General features: G+C 60.4%; 1 protein-coding gene across 5 annotated transcripts; it reads right to left on the bottom strand.

Annotated features, from left to right (window-relative positions):
• Window positions 1-183: 183 nt before the first annotated feature.
• On the bottom strand, window positions 184-14,418 carry AIFM3 (apoptosis inducing factor mitochondria associated 3). 5 transcript variants are annotated; one of them, XM_032397553.1, is made up of 21 exons: window positions 14,366-14,418; window positions 11,704-11,879; window positions 7,649-7,862; window positions 7,315-7,424; window positions 7,016-7,125; window positions 6,876-6,920; window positions 6,552-6,648; window positions 6,364-6,476; window positions 5,985-6,071; window positions 5,481-5,572; window positions 5,240-5,370; window positions 5,014-5,129; window positions 4,842-4,913; window positions 4,697-4,760; window positions 4,015-4,091; window positions 3,795-3,912; window positions 2,482-2,580; window positions 2,121-2,196; window positions 1,475-1,579; window positions 788-808; window positions 184-560 (listed from the first exon to the last, which is right to left on the bottom strand). In XM_032397553.1, exons 2-21 carry the CDS (start codon window positions 11,732-11,734, stop codon window positions 521-523), a joined length of 1,818 nt encoding a protein of 605 aa, XP_032253444.1. In that variant the 5' UTR covers window positions 11,735-11,879; window positions 14,366-14,418; the 3' UTR covers window positions 184-520. The 5 variants fall into 5 exon arrangements, with proteins under 5 accessions (XP_032253444.1, XP_032253445.1, XP_032253447.1 ...); XM_032397554.1 differs by lacking the exon at window positions 14,366-14,418 and adding an exon at window positions 12,391-12,503; XM_032397556.1 differs by lacking the exon at window positions 1,475-1,579.
• Between the last annotated feature and the right edge of the window lie 1,674 nt (window positions 14,419-16,092).

Raw genomic sequence — 16,092 nt, 5'->3', positions numbered from 1 at the left:
GAGTGCCCTTCTCTCAAAATCCAGATCCAAGACACTGGTTAGAGAAGCTTTCCCTAACCCCAGGGCCAGAATCAGTTGCTACCTCCGCTGAGTGCTCATAGGCCAAACTGGTGTGGCACTGAGCGTTGTGTGGTTGTGCTTTCTCCCTCAAGAGTGAGTGTCTGTCCAATTACAATGGAAGTCACACAGATCTGCAAATGTGTGCGTTTTAATTTTAAGATAAGGTCTAATATGTTGCAGGGTCCTGCAGGGGACCAGTCTCAAGAGAGGGAGAAGAGGATAGGCCTGTCCTGCCTCCATTGCCAGCCATCAGTGGCAGCTGAGGCCTTGGGGGGTAAGCATCTCCTGGAGGTAGCAGAAGCCTCTCTGGAGGTGAGCCAGGCAACCGAAGGCAAGCACTGGGAAGGCTCAGGTTCTGCCCTGGGGAATCCTGGGAAATTGGAGGTTGGCACCTGCCCCCAGGGCTTGGCCTCTGTCCCTGGTGCCCAAGCGTGCCTGCCCAAGTCTGCTGCATGCGAGCTCAGGATCCTTTCCCTGTGAGCCAGGACATGTCGCCGGTCCTGCAGGAATGAGGGGAGGAGGAGTCAGGGTAGAAGACAGCAGGTTACCCACTCGGCACCATCAACAGGTGATCCCTGAGGACAGCAGGGGGCCTGCTCTGTGCCAGGCCCTGGTGCCCAGCAGGAATGGGTACTTAGGCAGAGAGGGGAAGTCCATGGGGTACAGGCTCTGGGCTGAGGTGGGAAAGGCTCAGAATGGTCAAAAGGAAGGACAGAGGACCACGTACTTGCTGTGCAGCACAAACAGCCTTTTCGAAGGCAAGAGAGAGAGAGAGAAGGCCGGGGAGAGAGTATGTCATTTATCATGTTCCCTCTTGGTTTTCTTTCGTTTCCAGCCTGAGGCCTACCCCTGTACTGTGGCCTCCAAGCTTTCCCCAGTCCCTGGGCAGGGGAAGGAGCCTCTCTGTAGGCAGTTCGAGCCCACAGGGTGACTCCCATTGGCACCATCCTGGGGTGAGGGTAATGGCTGACATCCAGTGTCCCCCAAACACCAAACAACCACCCAACATCTCTGTGCAGGGTGTCCCCAGAGGCATAACTATCTGCCTCCCCAACCCACCCCACCCCCAGCTTTTGCCAGTCCCAACACAACCAAATCCAGTTGGGTGTCGCAGGCCAGGTGACTGCCCAAGCAGTGGCTTTGACCAAGGGCTTCGACCCCTCCCCATAGCACTGGCCCTGCCCTGGGACACAGCCTCTTCCCCTTCTTTCTCCCCAAGAGCACAAATAACCAGCCCATTCGTAAACCACAACCCTTGTCCCACACCACCCCATAGTCCTGATGCCGCATAGACTGGTGTGGACCAAGAATAGGGGGAGGCTCTGTAGGGCTACAGGAGTGGATGGCTACCAAGGGCCAGTCCCTTGGGGGACCTCCCCCCCCCCCACACCAGACCTCTGAAGCCCACACTCACTCCACCTCCCGCTTTCGGATGGCACGGCCGGAGGCTAGCACCTCAGCTACCTTGGAGACAATAGGATCGTAATTCATGCTGGCCACAGCAATCACCTCATCGCCTCTGCAGGGACAGAGTAACTGAGCCTGAGGACTGCCCAGCAGTGACCTTCCTTCTTGGAGACCCTGACGCACTCCTCTTCAGCTGGGGCCCAGAGAGGGATCTTACCCAGGGCAACAGGAATATCCTGAGCACCCAGCGCTCCTTGCTTTGCTTGGCCCAACATGGGCTTGGGGTTCCTGCTAGAGGCCACGGAGGCTCCAGCCTTCCTCCTCAGCGGAGTTCAGGGCTGAGCTCCCGTCCTGGGATCACCACTCTCTACCTGTGTGACTTCCCTCGGTGTAAAAGTGGGAGTCAACAACACCCACCTCAAAGAGCTGTCCTGAAGATAAAATGTCCTGCCTCAATGTGTGGCTGTTGGACTTAATACTACCCCGCCTCCTCACTGGTCCTTGGAGGGTCTCCCGCCTAGCTGCCTCCCTTGGCCACTCGGTCCACCTTTCAGGTAGGTCCCCTCCACTGGAGCAGAGCTCCTCTGGGATGAGCTCCCCTTCCCGACCGAGCTCCCGCTGCTTCGCGCCGCGTTCCACCCCGTTGCTCTCACTTGGTGTAAAAAGCCACGAACTTGAGCTCTTCCAGATCCCCCTGGATAATGACGTCGTCGAAGCCTTCTCCGTACCCTGTGGGCCGAACGGGAGGGGGTGGGGCTCCGCCAGGTCAGCGCCCTGTGCCCTCCTAAATCCTCCCTGAACCCCCCTGCCAGACCCCGCTCCCTTTGTCCTTTTAGGTGGTCCTTAGTGCCGCCCCCAACCAGTTTTTGCTCTTCCTACGGCGGACGTGGCCACGCCCCTAGGATGCTCATAGCCCCGCCCTAACCTCCAAGCTCCACCCCTGCACTCCGCTAACACCTTAGCCACACCCCTAAATGCTCTTGGCCCCGCCCCTGTCCGGCGCCCCTCCGTTACCCGCGTAGCGCAGGCTCTTGCCGAACATGGCTGTCCACAGGTAGGGCACGGTGCTGATCTCCGCTTCCTGCGCCAGCATGTTCTGGGCCGCCACCCGCCCTGTAGGACCCAGGGTTGTGAGAGCCCCGATCCTAGCCCTCACCACCCCTACGCTGCCTGCCAGAGCTCTCTGGGGACCTCTGACATGTGGGGCTACTCCCCCTCCTTCTCCTGCCCAGAGGTCAAGTAATGCATCATTGCTCAGCCCACTGCCCACCCTCGATTGCAGTTGATCGGTGCAGAGGGGACACCTGGCTCAAAGCCAGTCACTCAGATCGCTTCTCAGAGAATTTGGATGAAGTGCCCCAGATCTGGATGGTCTGCTCCCTGGGGTTGTGGGGTTGTGGGTGTGCACACAACTAATCAGACACATCAGGTATGAAGAGGGGGGCAGGAGAATGGGGCCCAAGTACCCAGGGAAGCAGGGATGACAGCCACACCCAGGGCCCCAGAGAATAGCGTGGGTGGCTTCCCAGTTCATATGAGGCCCCCCTGGACCTGGTAGTTGGATGTCTGTGAGAGTCGCCTAGACCCTCCCAGTTAAACCTTAATTATACTTGGCCTTTGGTTCCTTACAACCAGCAACAACTTTAGGCCTTGGACCTGAACAGAAATCGGTACCAGGAATGGGATTTCAGGTAGCAGATGCTCAGATAATGTGAAGCCAGGGAGGAGAGGTCAGTGAGGGGAGTCTGCTGGCTCTCCCCATGAGGCAGCCAACTTGCTGGCATGTACATCTTAGGGACCCAGAGCAGGTATGCACAGTAAGTGAGGCTTCAGGCCTTGGTGACCACCAAGTGTGTGTGTGGTGGGGGCACTCAGTTCCCCACTAAGCCCAGTTTCCAGGCCCAGGTGGCTGCCTCCCAAGGGCCAGCATGAAGCAACTGGGTTCACAGAACCAGTCGAGTGGCCCAAAGGAGACAGAAACATTGAATGGGAAGGTGGCCCATATCCTACTAAATCCCTTTCTCTCCCTGGGTGACTGCACAGGTTAGTGAGGATAAAAGGAAAGGAGAGGCGGGTGGAAGGATGGGGTGGGTGGGACACTGTGGCTAGTTGGAGGGGGTGTCCTGAGGGCACGGAGCGGGGGGATTGTCTATGGATGGGCCACAGGGCTTGCTGTGTCAGCTAGCTGGTCAGACAGGCCACCACCGAGCCTTGAAAGGCTACCCAGAGACCAGGACCCAAGGCCAACAACTGGGGGTGGGCCTGGAGGAGGCTGTCCCCAGGGTCTCAGCCTCCCAGCCCCCATCCTGCCAGGGGGCTGATCATACCCTGGGCATGAGCCATCTGCCAGTGTGGGATATTCACTTTCCGATTGTTCCTCCAGGCCAGGGGGAAAGTGACAGCATCACCAGCTGCAAACACGCCTGGGACGTTGGTCTGCATCATCTGTGGGGAGAGGCCCCGGGGCTCTGTGGGTGGGACAGGGGCCTTGGCCCGGACCTGCCACCACCTCCAGCCCAGCACCCTGCCCGCCCCGCCCAGCCCCACCTTGTTGACAGGGATGAAGCCTCGGGAATCCAGATTGATGCTGCTCTGCCTCAGGAAGCCCGTAGCGGGCACCGCACCTGACAGGACAGGGGCCACCATGTCCATTCCCTGGTCCCTCCCTTCTCCCGCTTCACTGTCCTCCATGACCCATACCCTTCCCTCACCGCGGTCCAGCCCCAGACCGATCGTCCAACAGGCTGCCCACCCTGTGGCCTTTATGTGTCCTGTCCCCTCTGCCTGGATCCCCCGCCCCAGACTGCCGTGCCTCCCACCCGGCCTCAGCTATCACCTCCTCTGAGAGACTCCACGAAGCCCCCCGGAAGGGGGGGTCGGCATGCCAAACCTCCCCAGCTCCTATGCTGCCACCTCCCAGCTTTGTCCCTCCCCAGACTGGCACCTCAACTGGAGCAGGGCCCAGTTAGAGGCTTGTTTCTGTCCTGCAGCCCTCATGGGGCAGGCCGTGCAGGTATCTGTGGGCAGCGGTCATTGGGAACGTCGTCCGTGCCAAGCCCTGGCTACACGTGCGACACCCACTCCCCGACAGCCCTGCGAAGTGGGAACGGTTTGGGGGGACTATTTTGTAGATGTGGAGACCGAGGCTCAGGGAGGGGAAGGGACTGGCCCAAGGCCACTCTGGAGCACGTGCAGGTGCTCGCTGGCACCCGCCTGCCCACCCACTCACCAATGCCCACAACACAGACGTCAGCCCGCACAACCTTGCTGCTCTTCAGCACGACCTCCTTCAGCTGTGGGGAGGGGGCATGGGTGAGCAGGTCAGCCCAGCTCCTGGGAACAGGGGAGGGAGGGGGGCAGGAAGAAGGGCCCACCTTTCCCTCCTGGGCCCGCAGCTCGGACACCTCTGTCTGCATGTAGAACTTGACCCGGTTGTTCTCAAACATCTGTCAGAGCAGGTGGGCAAGAAGGCCATGGATGAGAGCATGGCCGGGGCTGGGCTGGGTGCCTGGGGTTCCAAGGTGCTGGGTGCCGGGGTGGGCTCACCTTCATGAGGGCACGCCCGACACGTTCCCCCAAAAATCTCCTGAAGGGCGTCTCCTCCAGCTCCACCACAGACACTGAGTGGGCCTTTTCGGTCAGATAGGCAGCCACCTCCATCCCTGGGGCCAGGGTGGTGGACAGCAGGCTGGCACCCTGCACCTCCCAGGGCCACTAGTGCCCCGGGACCAGCCATCACAGACCATCACCCCCACCAGCCCTGGCTGCTCACCCAGGAAGCCAGCTCCCACGACCACCGCGTTGCGGCCCCGGGCCAGCCTCACCACACGATTGGCATCTTCAGGGGTCCGGATGGTGAACACATTCTCCACCTCTTTGCCTTTGCAGCTCAGCGTCTTAGGGCTGAGTCGTGGCCAGCATCAGTGAGGGGCTCCCGGCACCCCAAGCCCTCCCATCCCGGCTGGTGCCCTGCCGAGCGTCCAGCAGGGGACAACGGGGAGACAGCCTCCCACCTGCTCCCTGGTGCAAGCAGCAGCTTGCTGTACTCCAGCTTGAAGCCATCCTTGAACACGACCTTCTTGTTTCTCACGTCCACTGTGACCACCTGTAACCCCGCCGGGCAGAGTGTGGGCCTGGGCGTGGACTTGAACCAGGCTGCCCCTCCCAGCTCCTGCCAGACCCTCCGAACAGAAGGTTCCACAGGGGCTGGTCCTGCCACCTGGGTGGTCCTTCCTCCTGGCTTCTCCTCTTGACACTTCAGACACCACCTTCCCCTCAAAGCCATCTTTACACTCTCCCGTCCCAGCCCTGAGCAGATCTCTGCATGTGCCCATAAGCCTGCCGGGAAGAAGATCCAATGCGGTCTTCCAGGCCTGGAGCGCCCCGGGGGTGCCTGGACAGCAGGGCCAAAAGGGTAGGACACCCCGTGCCAAACCTCCAGGGACCCACATGGCCTCACATCACTTGTGGTTCCCACTAAGCCTTCCCAGGTTTATTTCCTAGCCTTGGCCCGGTACCTGGGCCTCGGTGAGCACCTCGATGCCATAGGCTCGGAAGAACTCCTTGGGCCTCAGGGCCAGCTGCTCAGGCTGGGCGTCCAGGGACTGCAGGAGATAGCTATCTTGAGATAAGGCCAGGTGGCCATTGTTTCATTTTGCAACAAAGGACCCGAGGCCTAGGGAGGGTAGGGCTGGGCCCCATTCACACAGGGGCTGCGGGATAGAAGTCAACAAGCCCGCATCTTTCTGGGGGTACCACAGATAGGACTGGCACGAGCAGAGAGGGCAGCCGGCCGGACCCCCAAGGGGCGACAAGCAGAATGCTGAGAGGGCCTGACTGTGCCCAGAAGGCTCGGAGTCTGGGCCCTGCCTGGGCCCCATTTGCCCCTCCTCCCACCTTGCTGAGCTTAGGTCGGTCATAGGGGAGGTGCCGGTCCAGCGTGCACAAGACGATCCTGTCTGAGAACCCCTCCTGCCGCAGGGTCTCCGCACACACTAAGCCAGCCGCACCTGAGGGGAGGGTGCTGTGGGTCAGGGACCACCTCTCCCCCACCCCACCCTGCCCCTCATAACCCCACCACCAACCTGCGCCTACAATGAGCACGTTGGTGCTGCTGCTGTGGCCAGCACTTGGAGAGATACACTTGGCCATCACCTTGGTTCTTCGCTGTAGCTGCAAGGCCTGGGGGTGGCCGGAGAGTGGAAGGCAGCTGGGAGCTGGAGTCGTGGACATCCTCCCTGTGCCATCATCCCAGCAGGCCAGGTCCTGCCGCTGCAGTCCAGCCTCATCCCCACCATGTAGCCTTTTACTCTGTTCCCCAGCCACAGGGCCTTTGCACATGCTGACCCCTGGGCCAAGATGCTCCCCTCACTTCTCCCTTTTGCTTGAGCCCCAAGCCACACCCTCACCTGCTTGCTGGCCCGGACGTACACCTTCTCCTTCTCAATCTTCACCTGCAAGGACTGTGTTGCTCAGGACCAGGTTTTGGGGTACTCCATCCCCGGCCCTGCACTCCCCGGCTCCCACCCCACTGCCCGCCTGGCCCCACCTGGAATTTGTGCAGACTGTCCAGGCCAGGGAAGTCCTCCAGGTCACCGGTGCTGATGTTGAAACAGGCACCATGCCAGGGGCAGCGCACCCGGCCACGGGACAGCACGCCTGGGGGAGGGTGGTGCTGGGCTGGGGCCACCAGCAACAGTCCCTCTCTCCTGTGTCCCAGCAGTTGCTGGCTCTTCCCCACAGCCCAGGAGACCCCACTGATAGATGAGACCCTGAGGGTCCAAGGAGGTCCCAAGCACCCTTCAGGGAGGTCCCGCCCCACCTCCCGTGTGTCCTGGGACAGCTCACCTTTCACCAGGGGTGCGCCATAGTGCGGACACTTGTGGCCCAGAGCGTGGAACTCCCCGTTGTCCTTCACCAGCAACACCTTCCCCCAGCCCAGCTCCACTTCCCGCATCCTGGGGAGGGGCTGCACTCAGACCTCTGGTGGGCACCCCTTCCCAGAGTCCAGCTTTCTGGGGAGCAGGCCCAGACCGGGAGAGGCCACGATGGTGGGGGCTGGTGCGGGCGCCGGTCAGGGCCCCTTCCAGGCCTCCCAGCCCACCCCATCCAAGGCCTGCATCTTGCCTTCCTATCTTGGGCCCTCGGACGGCCCCCCGCCTCCCCCAGGCCCAGCACTCACTGGCCATTCTCGAGGTCCTTGACATGGCAGACGGCGGCCTCCACACAGTCCTGAGCGCTGGGATAGGGGTGAGGGGCGGGCAGGCGCTCATCGGCATGGAAGTGGCGGGCTGTGCCGTTGCCCTGGTAGGCCCGGGGGCTGCCCTTCCCGCCGGCCAGCAGCTCCTCCTTGCCCCGCTCCTTCTCGGGTAGCACCACCTCGATCTTGAGCTCCACTGTGGGCGGGCAGCGCAGCACCGTGAGCCCCCCGCCCGGGCCACCCCCTTCCCTACCTCACCAGCTCTGGCGCTGGCCCTTTGAGTGAGCTCTCCTCCGTGCCTCCACCTTTCCAGAAAGCCCCTGCACCATCAGCAGAGAGCCTTAAAACAGGCGAGAAACAGAACAGAGGCAGCAGGGGGGTGAGTTCATCTCTGCATGTTTTCTTTTTCAGTAACAAATGAGTGAGGGGGGGCACTCTGACCCTGACATTGCCTTTTCTCCAAGAATCTATGTGGGGGTAAAGAACCCTGGTGCCCTGAGCCCTGCTCGGACTGCAACAGCGTGGTCCCTGATGGCAGGGACATCCGTGAAGGATCAGGGTACGTGTAGAGTCTGACTCAAGTGAGAACAGGGCGTCCAAACCTGGGTGCGGCTCATTTCCCGGCCAGTGAATCTGGGTGACGGCAAACAGACAGTCTGTTCTGTTTGCAGCTTTCCCGTAGGTTTGAGGTTTTGTTTTTTTTTTTAATTAAAAAAAAAAAAAATGTACACAATATATTTTCAACTTCTTAAAATAGCTATGCTCACCAATTTAAGAATCCATCATTTGCCAAGCCCTGGGTTTTAAATGTTTTCATGTGCAGGGGTCTGGGGCCTTGGCCGTGAACCCCACCTGAAGGGGTAGGTGCAGAGGGGGCGCGGGGCCCACCTCTCGAAGCCTCCACACGGAAGACACTTCCCCAGAGTGCCCATGGGGCCCACTCTAGCAGGCAGTTAGCCAGAGACTGTCATTTTTGTCTTTATATTTTTCTGCATTTTCTACATTCCCTACAATGTGCCTGGGGTGTTTTTCTAATTAGAAGGGAACAATAAACAGAATTTTTAGCAGCGATAATCCGGCCTCCTGGGCTGAGTGATGGACACTAAGCCCCTGGCACAGCATGGGCCCAGTGAGGAAGCAAGAGGTGCCTCTCCCAACTCCCAAGGCACCAGAGCCTCCAGGCCTCTCCCCATTTCACCTCTGATCCCCTCCACCCCAGACCTGACCCTCCAGAAACAGAGAACACGGAGTCACACCTCTGGGCCTCTGCCTATGCAGCTCCCTCGGCCTGCCATCCCTCCCAGCCCTGGCTCACTCCTGCCCATCCACCTGGACAACTCAGCTGCTGCCTCCTCCGGCTGCCCATTCCTGGCATGTGCCTCATCTCGTGCCGTGCTAATCTCCCACCCTGGCCTGGCCCGGAGCCCGGGAAGGCAGGCCCGCACCCCCTGATCCTCAAGTCCCAGCCCTTAGCCTGGCCCAGGCACGGCAGGGGGCAGGGGTGAAGGTCAGCTCCATGATTCCAGCTGGGCAGGAAGGGCCCCAGAGCCCACCACCATGCTGAAGCTGTTGCGTCAGGTTGGGAGGGGGTGTTGAGGGTGGGGTAGGTTCTTTGCCTTCATTTTCCGTACTTTATGTAATGGTGTTAGAATGTTTTGAGAAGAATTCAAAAGGAAAATACTCCCAACTCAGCTGACACCAGCTATGTGAACTGTAGAGAGGAAGCTCACAGGAACAGCCTGGCAGGGGCCCAGATAACAGCCAAGCCAGACTGTTTGCATCCTCCACCTCCTTCCAGAAGGCTCCAAGGAGCTCGCTGATGCAGTCTTAACAGGAAGCCATTAAGTCAGATGCAATAGTGCAAAGGTGGATGGAGAGGGGGTCTCTGCTGATCCACAGAGCCAGATCAACCCTAGCCTCATGATTCCCAGGAGCCCATGTGACCATGGGCCCCTGCCTTATCCCCTTTGGACCTCAAATGCTTTCATTATAAAACAGAGAGAACAGTGCCTACCTCTTTGGTGATAGTGAATGCCAAAGGATTTAATATATGTAACTCAGAGTAGAAGCTCAACAGATGACGCTGGGTAGTAGCATTTTATTGGTTAGCTGTGAGCCTCCTGGCAGCCATGGCAAAAAGGGAAAGCCTTTAAGTGGCACCTGTGGCCTAATCAAAGGCAAGCGACTAGATGCCAAGAGAGCTGCACTTCTTCCTAGTTCTGAGCTTGGCCAGGGTCTGGCCCGGAACACTTGTTACCACAAACACGGAGCCAATGGAACATGGGGAGTGAGCTCAGGAATGTGTGCTGATGTGCTCCAAGCCAGAGTCAAGCAAGATAGAAGGTAAAGAGTTTGCACAAAGAGCTTTGGCTTGCTCTGGTCTCCCTGTAGCCCCTCTTGACCCCAGCTGAACTTTTATGGTGCAAATGTTCTCACTCACACACCCTGAAATTCCCTGAACCTCACCCTTGACCTGCCCAGTGTGGGTGCCTGGGGCCTAAGCTCCTGCCTTCCTGTCATAGCCCTACAGGGGAGTCCTGAAAGCAGGGAGCCTACCTCCCAAAAGAGGGGATAATAACGTTCTGCACATGCCTCCTTCCTGTGTGCCAGGCCCTGAACTAAGCACGACAAGCGCATGGGGCTGGGGCGGGGGGCAAAATTGTTAGCCCCACTTATACATGAGAACACAGAGGCTCAGAGAGGTGAAGTCAGCCGCCCGAGGCCACACAGCCAGGAAGGGGCAGGGCTGGATTTGGGCTCAAGAATGCAAGTTCTTACCACTGCCTCTGGGGCGGTGAGAGCTGCCAACTCCTGACCTGAGAGCTGGGGGCCAGGGGTCTCAGGCAGGCCAGCCTGTTGAGGTCCCTTAAAGGAAGCTGCAGGTGGTATCCTCTGCTCTTGGTCTCCCCAGACCAGCTAGCATTTTCCTGCCCACTTCTGGTGGGGGGGAAGGCTGAGGTCAAGACAATGGCCATCACTTGCCCAAGTCATACGTGGAGCCAGAAAGGGTGGCAGGATCGGGCCCAGGGCTGGGTACCCACGCCGTGGGCCTGGGGGGAGGGACAGCTGGCCCCCAAGGCAGGTGCGGGGCATTCCCTCTGCCTGGCAGGGCATTAAAGGTCTCCTCTTGCCCCCAAGTTCTCCCTCAGACCCAGGAAAAAGAGAAAAGGCTCATGTGTTTCAAGGTAATGGAGCCGATGGGTATCAGGTATAAGGGGAGCTGGCCGGGGCAGGGTGGCCCGGGTGGCAGGTGGGCGGGGCACTGACTGGGCACTAGAGAGGCCTCTCTGGGCCTCCATTTCTTCCTCTGTGACACGCCTCCATTCTTTTGCCTTCCTGAGGGTTGTGAAGAAAGAAGAGGGAAAATAGGGGCTGGAGAGAGAGCCCAACAGACAGAAGTCTCCATGGAGAGCAGACCCAGGCCTCCCTCAGCACCCAGGAGGCCCCCACCTCGGGCTGGAGCCGCTTGGGCCAGGCAGGGCAGGATTTCCTGCACAAATGGGGAAACTCGGCCCAAGGTCACACAGGGCATCAGAAGAGGTGAAGAGGGCTGTGATCTGTCCACTCCACCCTCATGGCAACTTCGAGAGGTCAGGCTCATTTTGTAGAGAGGGAAACTGAGGCTCAGAGAGGTAACTTGCATGCCCTGGGTCACCCAGTGGCTGAGGGTGTCCTCGGAGTCCCTCTTCCCCAGTCCTAAGGGGAAGGCCCCCCTGCCCTATCCTGGAGCCGGAGGAACCCTAACTTCTACTTTCTGAGAAAGGTTCAGCTGCTATTCCCATCAGAAGCACCCAAAGCCCCAAATAAAGAGGGGGGCCCATTGGAGGGGGGCCAAGAGAATGCTCCAGGCCCCCCACCCCCTCCTGCCTGCAGGGAATTAACATTCAGAGCAGCCTGCCGCCCAGCCTGACCTACTTCAGAGGCAGAGGGGGGAGGGGGAGGAGGAAGGTGGCTGGAGGAGGGAGGGAGGGAGGAGGGAGGGAGGAGAGAATGAGGCAAGGGTGGGGGGGAGAATGAGGCAAGAAGAGAGGAGGTACCTGGCTTGGGCTTGGAGAAGCACCCACCCATGGCGAGTGGCCCACAGATGAATGGGGGGCAGATACACAGATGGTAGGCTGTGGGAGGCCTAGGGTGCCCCAGGAGGTGGGGCTGGATTCCCCATGGCCCTTAGAGATTCTGGAGCTGCCATCCCGGCTGGAGCTGCCACCAGGACCTGCAGGAGAGACAAGGGGCATCTGTAGGGACCAGGGCTTTGATGGGGGTTGTGGGGAAAGATACAGAGAGATAGAGACAGACTGGGTGGGTCGGGGGGGGGGGCTTCCGGAAGATGCACACATTTGAGCTGGGAGCCACTGCATGTAGGGGACCCTGGAGTCACCTCCCTTTTGAGGCCCTCACTCTCCCCTCCCATTTTTACCTGTGGGCTGTGCCTACTGCCTAGGGGGCCCTCTGCTCCGGATCTCAGCCTCTCTTTTAGGTCCAGCCCCACAGCTGCCTTGTGGGGTAAATCCTGATTTCTGCAGCCCACTGGAAAGCCAGCAGCCTGGGAGCTCTGGGACCCTCCATTCTTCAGGGAGGCCACCATGCCTGGGGTCCAAACCCAGGTCCCCTCAGGCAGATCAGAGCCCTCCTGATCCTGGGGTTTCTCCTTCCTACAATGGGGGTGACATTTAGTTCTCCTGGGCCCTGGCCCCCACTCTGGCTGGCAGCCCCCAGATACCCACCTCCTCCAGGGGCAACCACTGCTTCTTCCTCCCAGCCCAGCAGTGGATGGAGGCTTCCCAGCCCTGGAAGGCAGGGCAAAGGGGGCAGGGGTCCAAGAGGCCGCCCAGCCTCCACCCCTCCTCCCAGTGTGAGTGAGGCCAGGAGAGGCTGGGGGGTGGGGTGGGGTTGGGCTGGGCCAGTCCACTGGTCCCCAGGGAAACCCAGCTCCATGGTGAACGGAAGTGGGCGGCCAGCCCAGGCCTGATGAGGTTGGGGGAAAGGGAGGCCAGGCACACAGCCCATGCCCAACAGCCATGAGCTCCCACCCTGTACACAGCCCCCACTTCACAAATGCCCTCCAGGCCTGTGGTGCTGCGATCACATCCAACAGCAGATGGAGAAACTGAGAGGCCAAGGGCTTGCCAAGGTCAAGCAGCAGGAAGGGGCGTCCAGGTGACCTCCTCCCTCCCTCCCCCCTTGGTTAGTTTCAAGATGAGCAGGGACCCAGGAAGCCCCCATATCACCCTGCAAGCCACAGGGCTGGGGGAGAGGTCACCAGATCAGCAAAGAGATCCCTGCAGCCAAAGAGTCCTCAAGGCCACAGGGTGGGCCTTCCGGAAGATGCAGCTTACAGACTGGACTTTGGAAGGCCTGGGACAAAGGTGTAGCTGCCTTGTTTACAAATGACCTCCCCCCAGTCCATCCCACTGTCATCCCCCCTGTGTCCCCTGGAAGTTGTCCCTGAAGTCTAACTTGAGGTGGGGCTGAGGTCTACTTGGTCTTGCCCAGATCCCAGCAAGGGCTTTGAGTGGGTGCCTGAGCGCAAGGGGGCCAAGAGGAAAAGTTGGGGAGGACCATCTACCGCCTGGCATCTGATCTTACCTGCGCTAGAGGCACCCATTACAGTTCAGGAGACAGTGACAGCCAAAGGCCACCTGGGCATCCCGATACTCTTTCCCCCACTCATCACCAAGGCGGATCTGTAAGACTTGGCCACCCCTGCCCTGCCTGGCCCCTCCCTGGGCACAAGGGGGCCCTCCCCAGATCCCGGCTTCTCCTCGGGCTCAGCCCTGCCCACCTCCTTCCTGCCTGGCCTCAGGCTTCACCTGCTGGGCCACAGATGTCCGAAAATGTGGGACCCCCACTTGCTGTCAGGTCCCTGTCTGGGCAGTTTCTCCCTTCCCAGGTGCCCAGGGGTCCTAGACCCTCCAGGGCCTTGGGCCTGGAAAGAGATTTGCTGGGGACTGAACCTTCTCCAGGCCTACTGTGTGCAGGCGGGCTTGGAGCCCTGCCGCCTCAAAGGCAAAGGTTCTTGCCTGCGGAGCAGCTGGAGGCGCCCCCAAGATTTGGTGGAGTGCTGTCTCTTGCCCACAAGCGACACAGTGCTGAAAAGCTGTAACCGTGCCCAAGCGCTAACTACCCACCAGGAGCCTGTGTCCTGATTCATGGGGACACCATCCCCCCAGGCCAGTGCAGGCTGGGCAGAAACGGGGGGGGGGGTGCTGTCCAGTTGGAGCCCTCAGAGGCTTCCAGCCTTCCTCGGAATGGCAATCAAGTTTGAGGGGTGTCCGCCCTCACCGGCTCCCCCGCGGGGCTCAGGCGCAAGCCTCCCGCGCACTCTCCCTGTCTTTGCACGTGCAGTCCCCTCTATCCGGGAAGACCTTTCCAGCGGCCTTCCCGCTCGTCCAGGTGTCCTCACCAAACCGGGCGGCCCCGGAAGGGGGCCAGGCACACAGTAGGGCGCCAGGGCGAGCGGGGAAGGGCCCGGGCCGAGGAGGGGAGAAGGTAGAGAGGCGCTTCGGCCCCCAGCCTGTCTCTCTCCCTCTCCGGCTGCCTACCCCAGCCCCCATCCCTCCGGCCCCGGGTCCGAGACGTGCGAGCGCGCCCGCTGGCCCGGGGCACGGAGGCAGCGGGGCCGGGAACCGGCAGCCGAGGGGGGTGGCGGGGTCGGGGGCCGGGGTCCTGCGGGCTGGGGTCCCCGGGGCGGGCGCTCACCTGGGCTCGGCGCGGGCCTCCGCTCTGGAGCCGCTCGGGGCCGCGGCCGCGGGGGGGGGGGGGGGGGGGGGGGGGGGGGGGGGGGGGGGGGGGGGGGGCGGGGCCGGCGCTGCGGCGACACTGCGGCCGGAGAGCCCGCGGCGCCCAGCACCGCCCCGCCGGGTCCCTGCTGGTAGATGGGGGTCGGTCCCGGGTCAGGGGCCGGGCCGGTGGCCTCGGAGTCCGCATGCGGGTGGCGGGGTGTGGGGGAGGCATTTGGGGGCCCTTCTAGTCGTGGACGCCCCCAGCGGGGTCTGGGTTCCCGGGGATCCTCTGGACCCTAGAGGGGCGCCAAGCTGAGCTGCGCACCGGGTCTGATTCTTGTTCCTGTTCTTTCTTTCCGAAGTCTTCGAATCCTGGGCGGCGGAGTGACGTGGGGGGTGGGAATTGAATCATCCGAAGTAACCTCCCCAAGAAGGAAAACCCGAATCACTCGCGACTGCCCCATAGGTACCTTGACTCCTTTTGGGGTCTCAGTCTCCTCGGTCTCCTAGCTTCCTCCCCTCTCCCCGCACTTCATAAGGTCTATCTTAAATTATATTTTATTACATTTTCTTTTTCCCACCTGTCATTATATCAGAACTCCCTGGGTCCCTCTAAATCATGATGCACCCTGGTGTTGTGTCCCCTCTTCCAGGAAGCCCTCCCTGACCAGCCTTCCTGGACTCAGAGTTGATCAGGCCCCAATACCCTGGCTCCTGGTTACCTGGAGTTTCACTGTCCTGATTGTCCTGATCTTTGCAGTGTGTTCAGGTAGAGCTTGCACCTGCGGCAAACCTGGACTCAGTGAGTAGGTGGGAAATGAATGAAAGACCCTTTCCAGGGAAGCGATGTCACATCTATCATCAAACACATCAGGGCCCACCAACTCTGTCCTATTAGTGCTCCTTTGGCGGCTCCTGTTGGCTTCTCTTTTTTGCCACTTCTCTCCTTTCTAGGCCTAGCTCTCCTGTAAGGATGACAAAGCCAGCAGAGAGTCACCTGCACCAGGGAGATCTGGCCTTCAGAGGAAGTCCTTTATGACCCACCCTCCCCAGGGGGACAAACACAACTCCCCCTCATTTTACAGATGCAGAAGTTCAGAAGGCGGAGTCTTACCCAGGGGCAGGATCGGGGGGCCTGCATGGGTCACACTTATGCGGGTGGATGTGGGGCCCAGACCTTGGAGGGAACGTGTGGTTCTGCTCAGACCATCCCCCTGTGGCCACATGTGTGGTTTCCACAGTGTGACTGTTGCCAGTGCCACAGGAAAGGCCTCATCACTGGACAGATGGTGTATTGGGCCTGGTGCCCTCGGCCTCCAAAACCCAGCCCCCATTCCACACACTTGCTGACCTTGCAACTCCAGCCCCCTTAGCCGGGAAGACAGTGCCATGGATTTGTTCCTTTTCTTCACAACAGCCTGAGGAGGAAGTTTCTCTGTGTATCATCTCCATTTTACAGTTGGGGAAACTGAGGTTTAGAGAGGTTAGGGACTCCCCCAGGCTACCAGCTGGTGAGTGGCAGAGCAGAGACTTGAATCCTGGCAGGCTGGCTAGGCTGCGCTGGGCTTACAAGTGGAGGGGTAGCAGTGGGAGGGGTGAGGCCTGCCAAGCTTGGCCAAGGCCCCATAGTCTCCAGGGCAGAGTTCGAGTCCTGCTCAGGGACCCATTTGTGTCAGTGAACCCCTGTGCCCCAGGCTCCCCAGA

Source organism: Phoca vitulina, unplaced genomic scaffold, assembly GCF_004348235.1.
Source record: "Phoca vitulina isolate PV1807 unplaced genomic scaffold, GSC_HSeal_1.0 scaffold100, whole genome shotgun sequence".
NCBI lineage: Eukaryota > Metazoa > Chordata > Mammalia > Carnivora > Phocidae > Phoca > Phoca vitulina.
The sequence above is the reverse complement of the archived record's forward strand: the minus strand, read 5'-3'. Positions and strand labels throughout refer to the sequence as shown.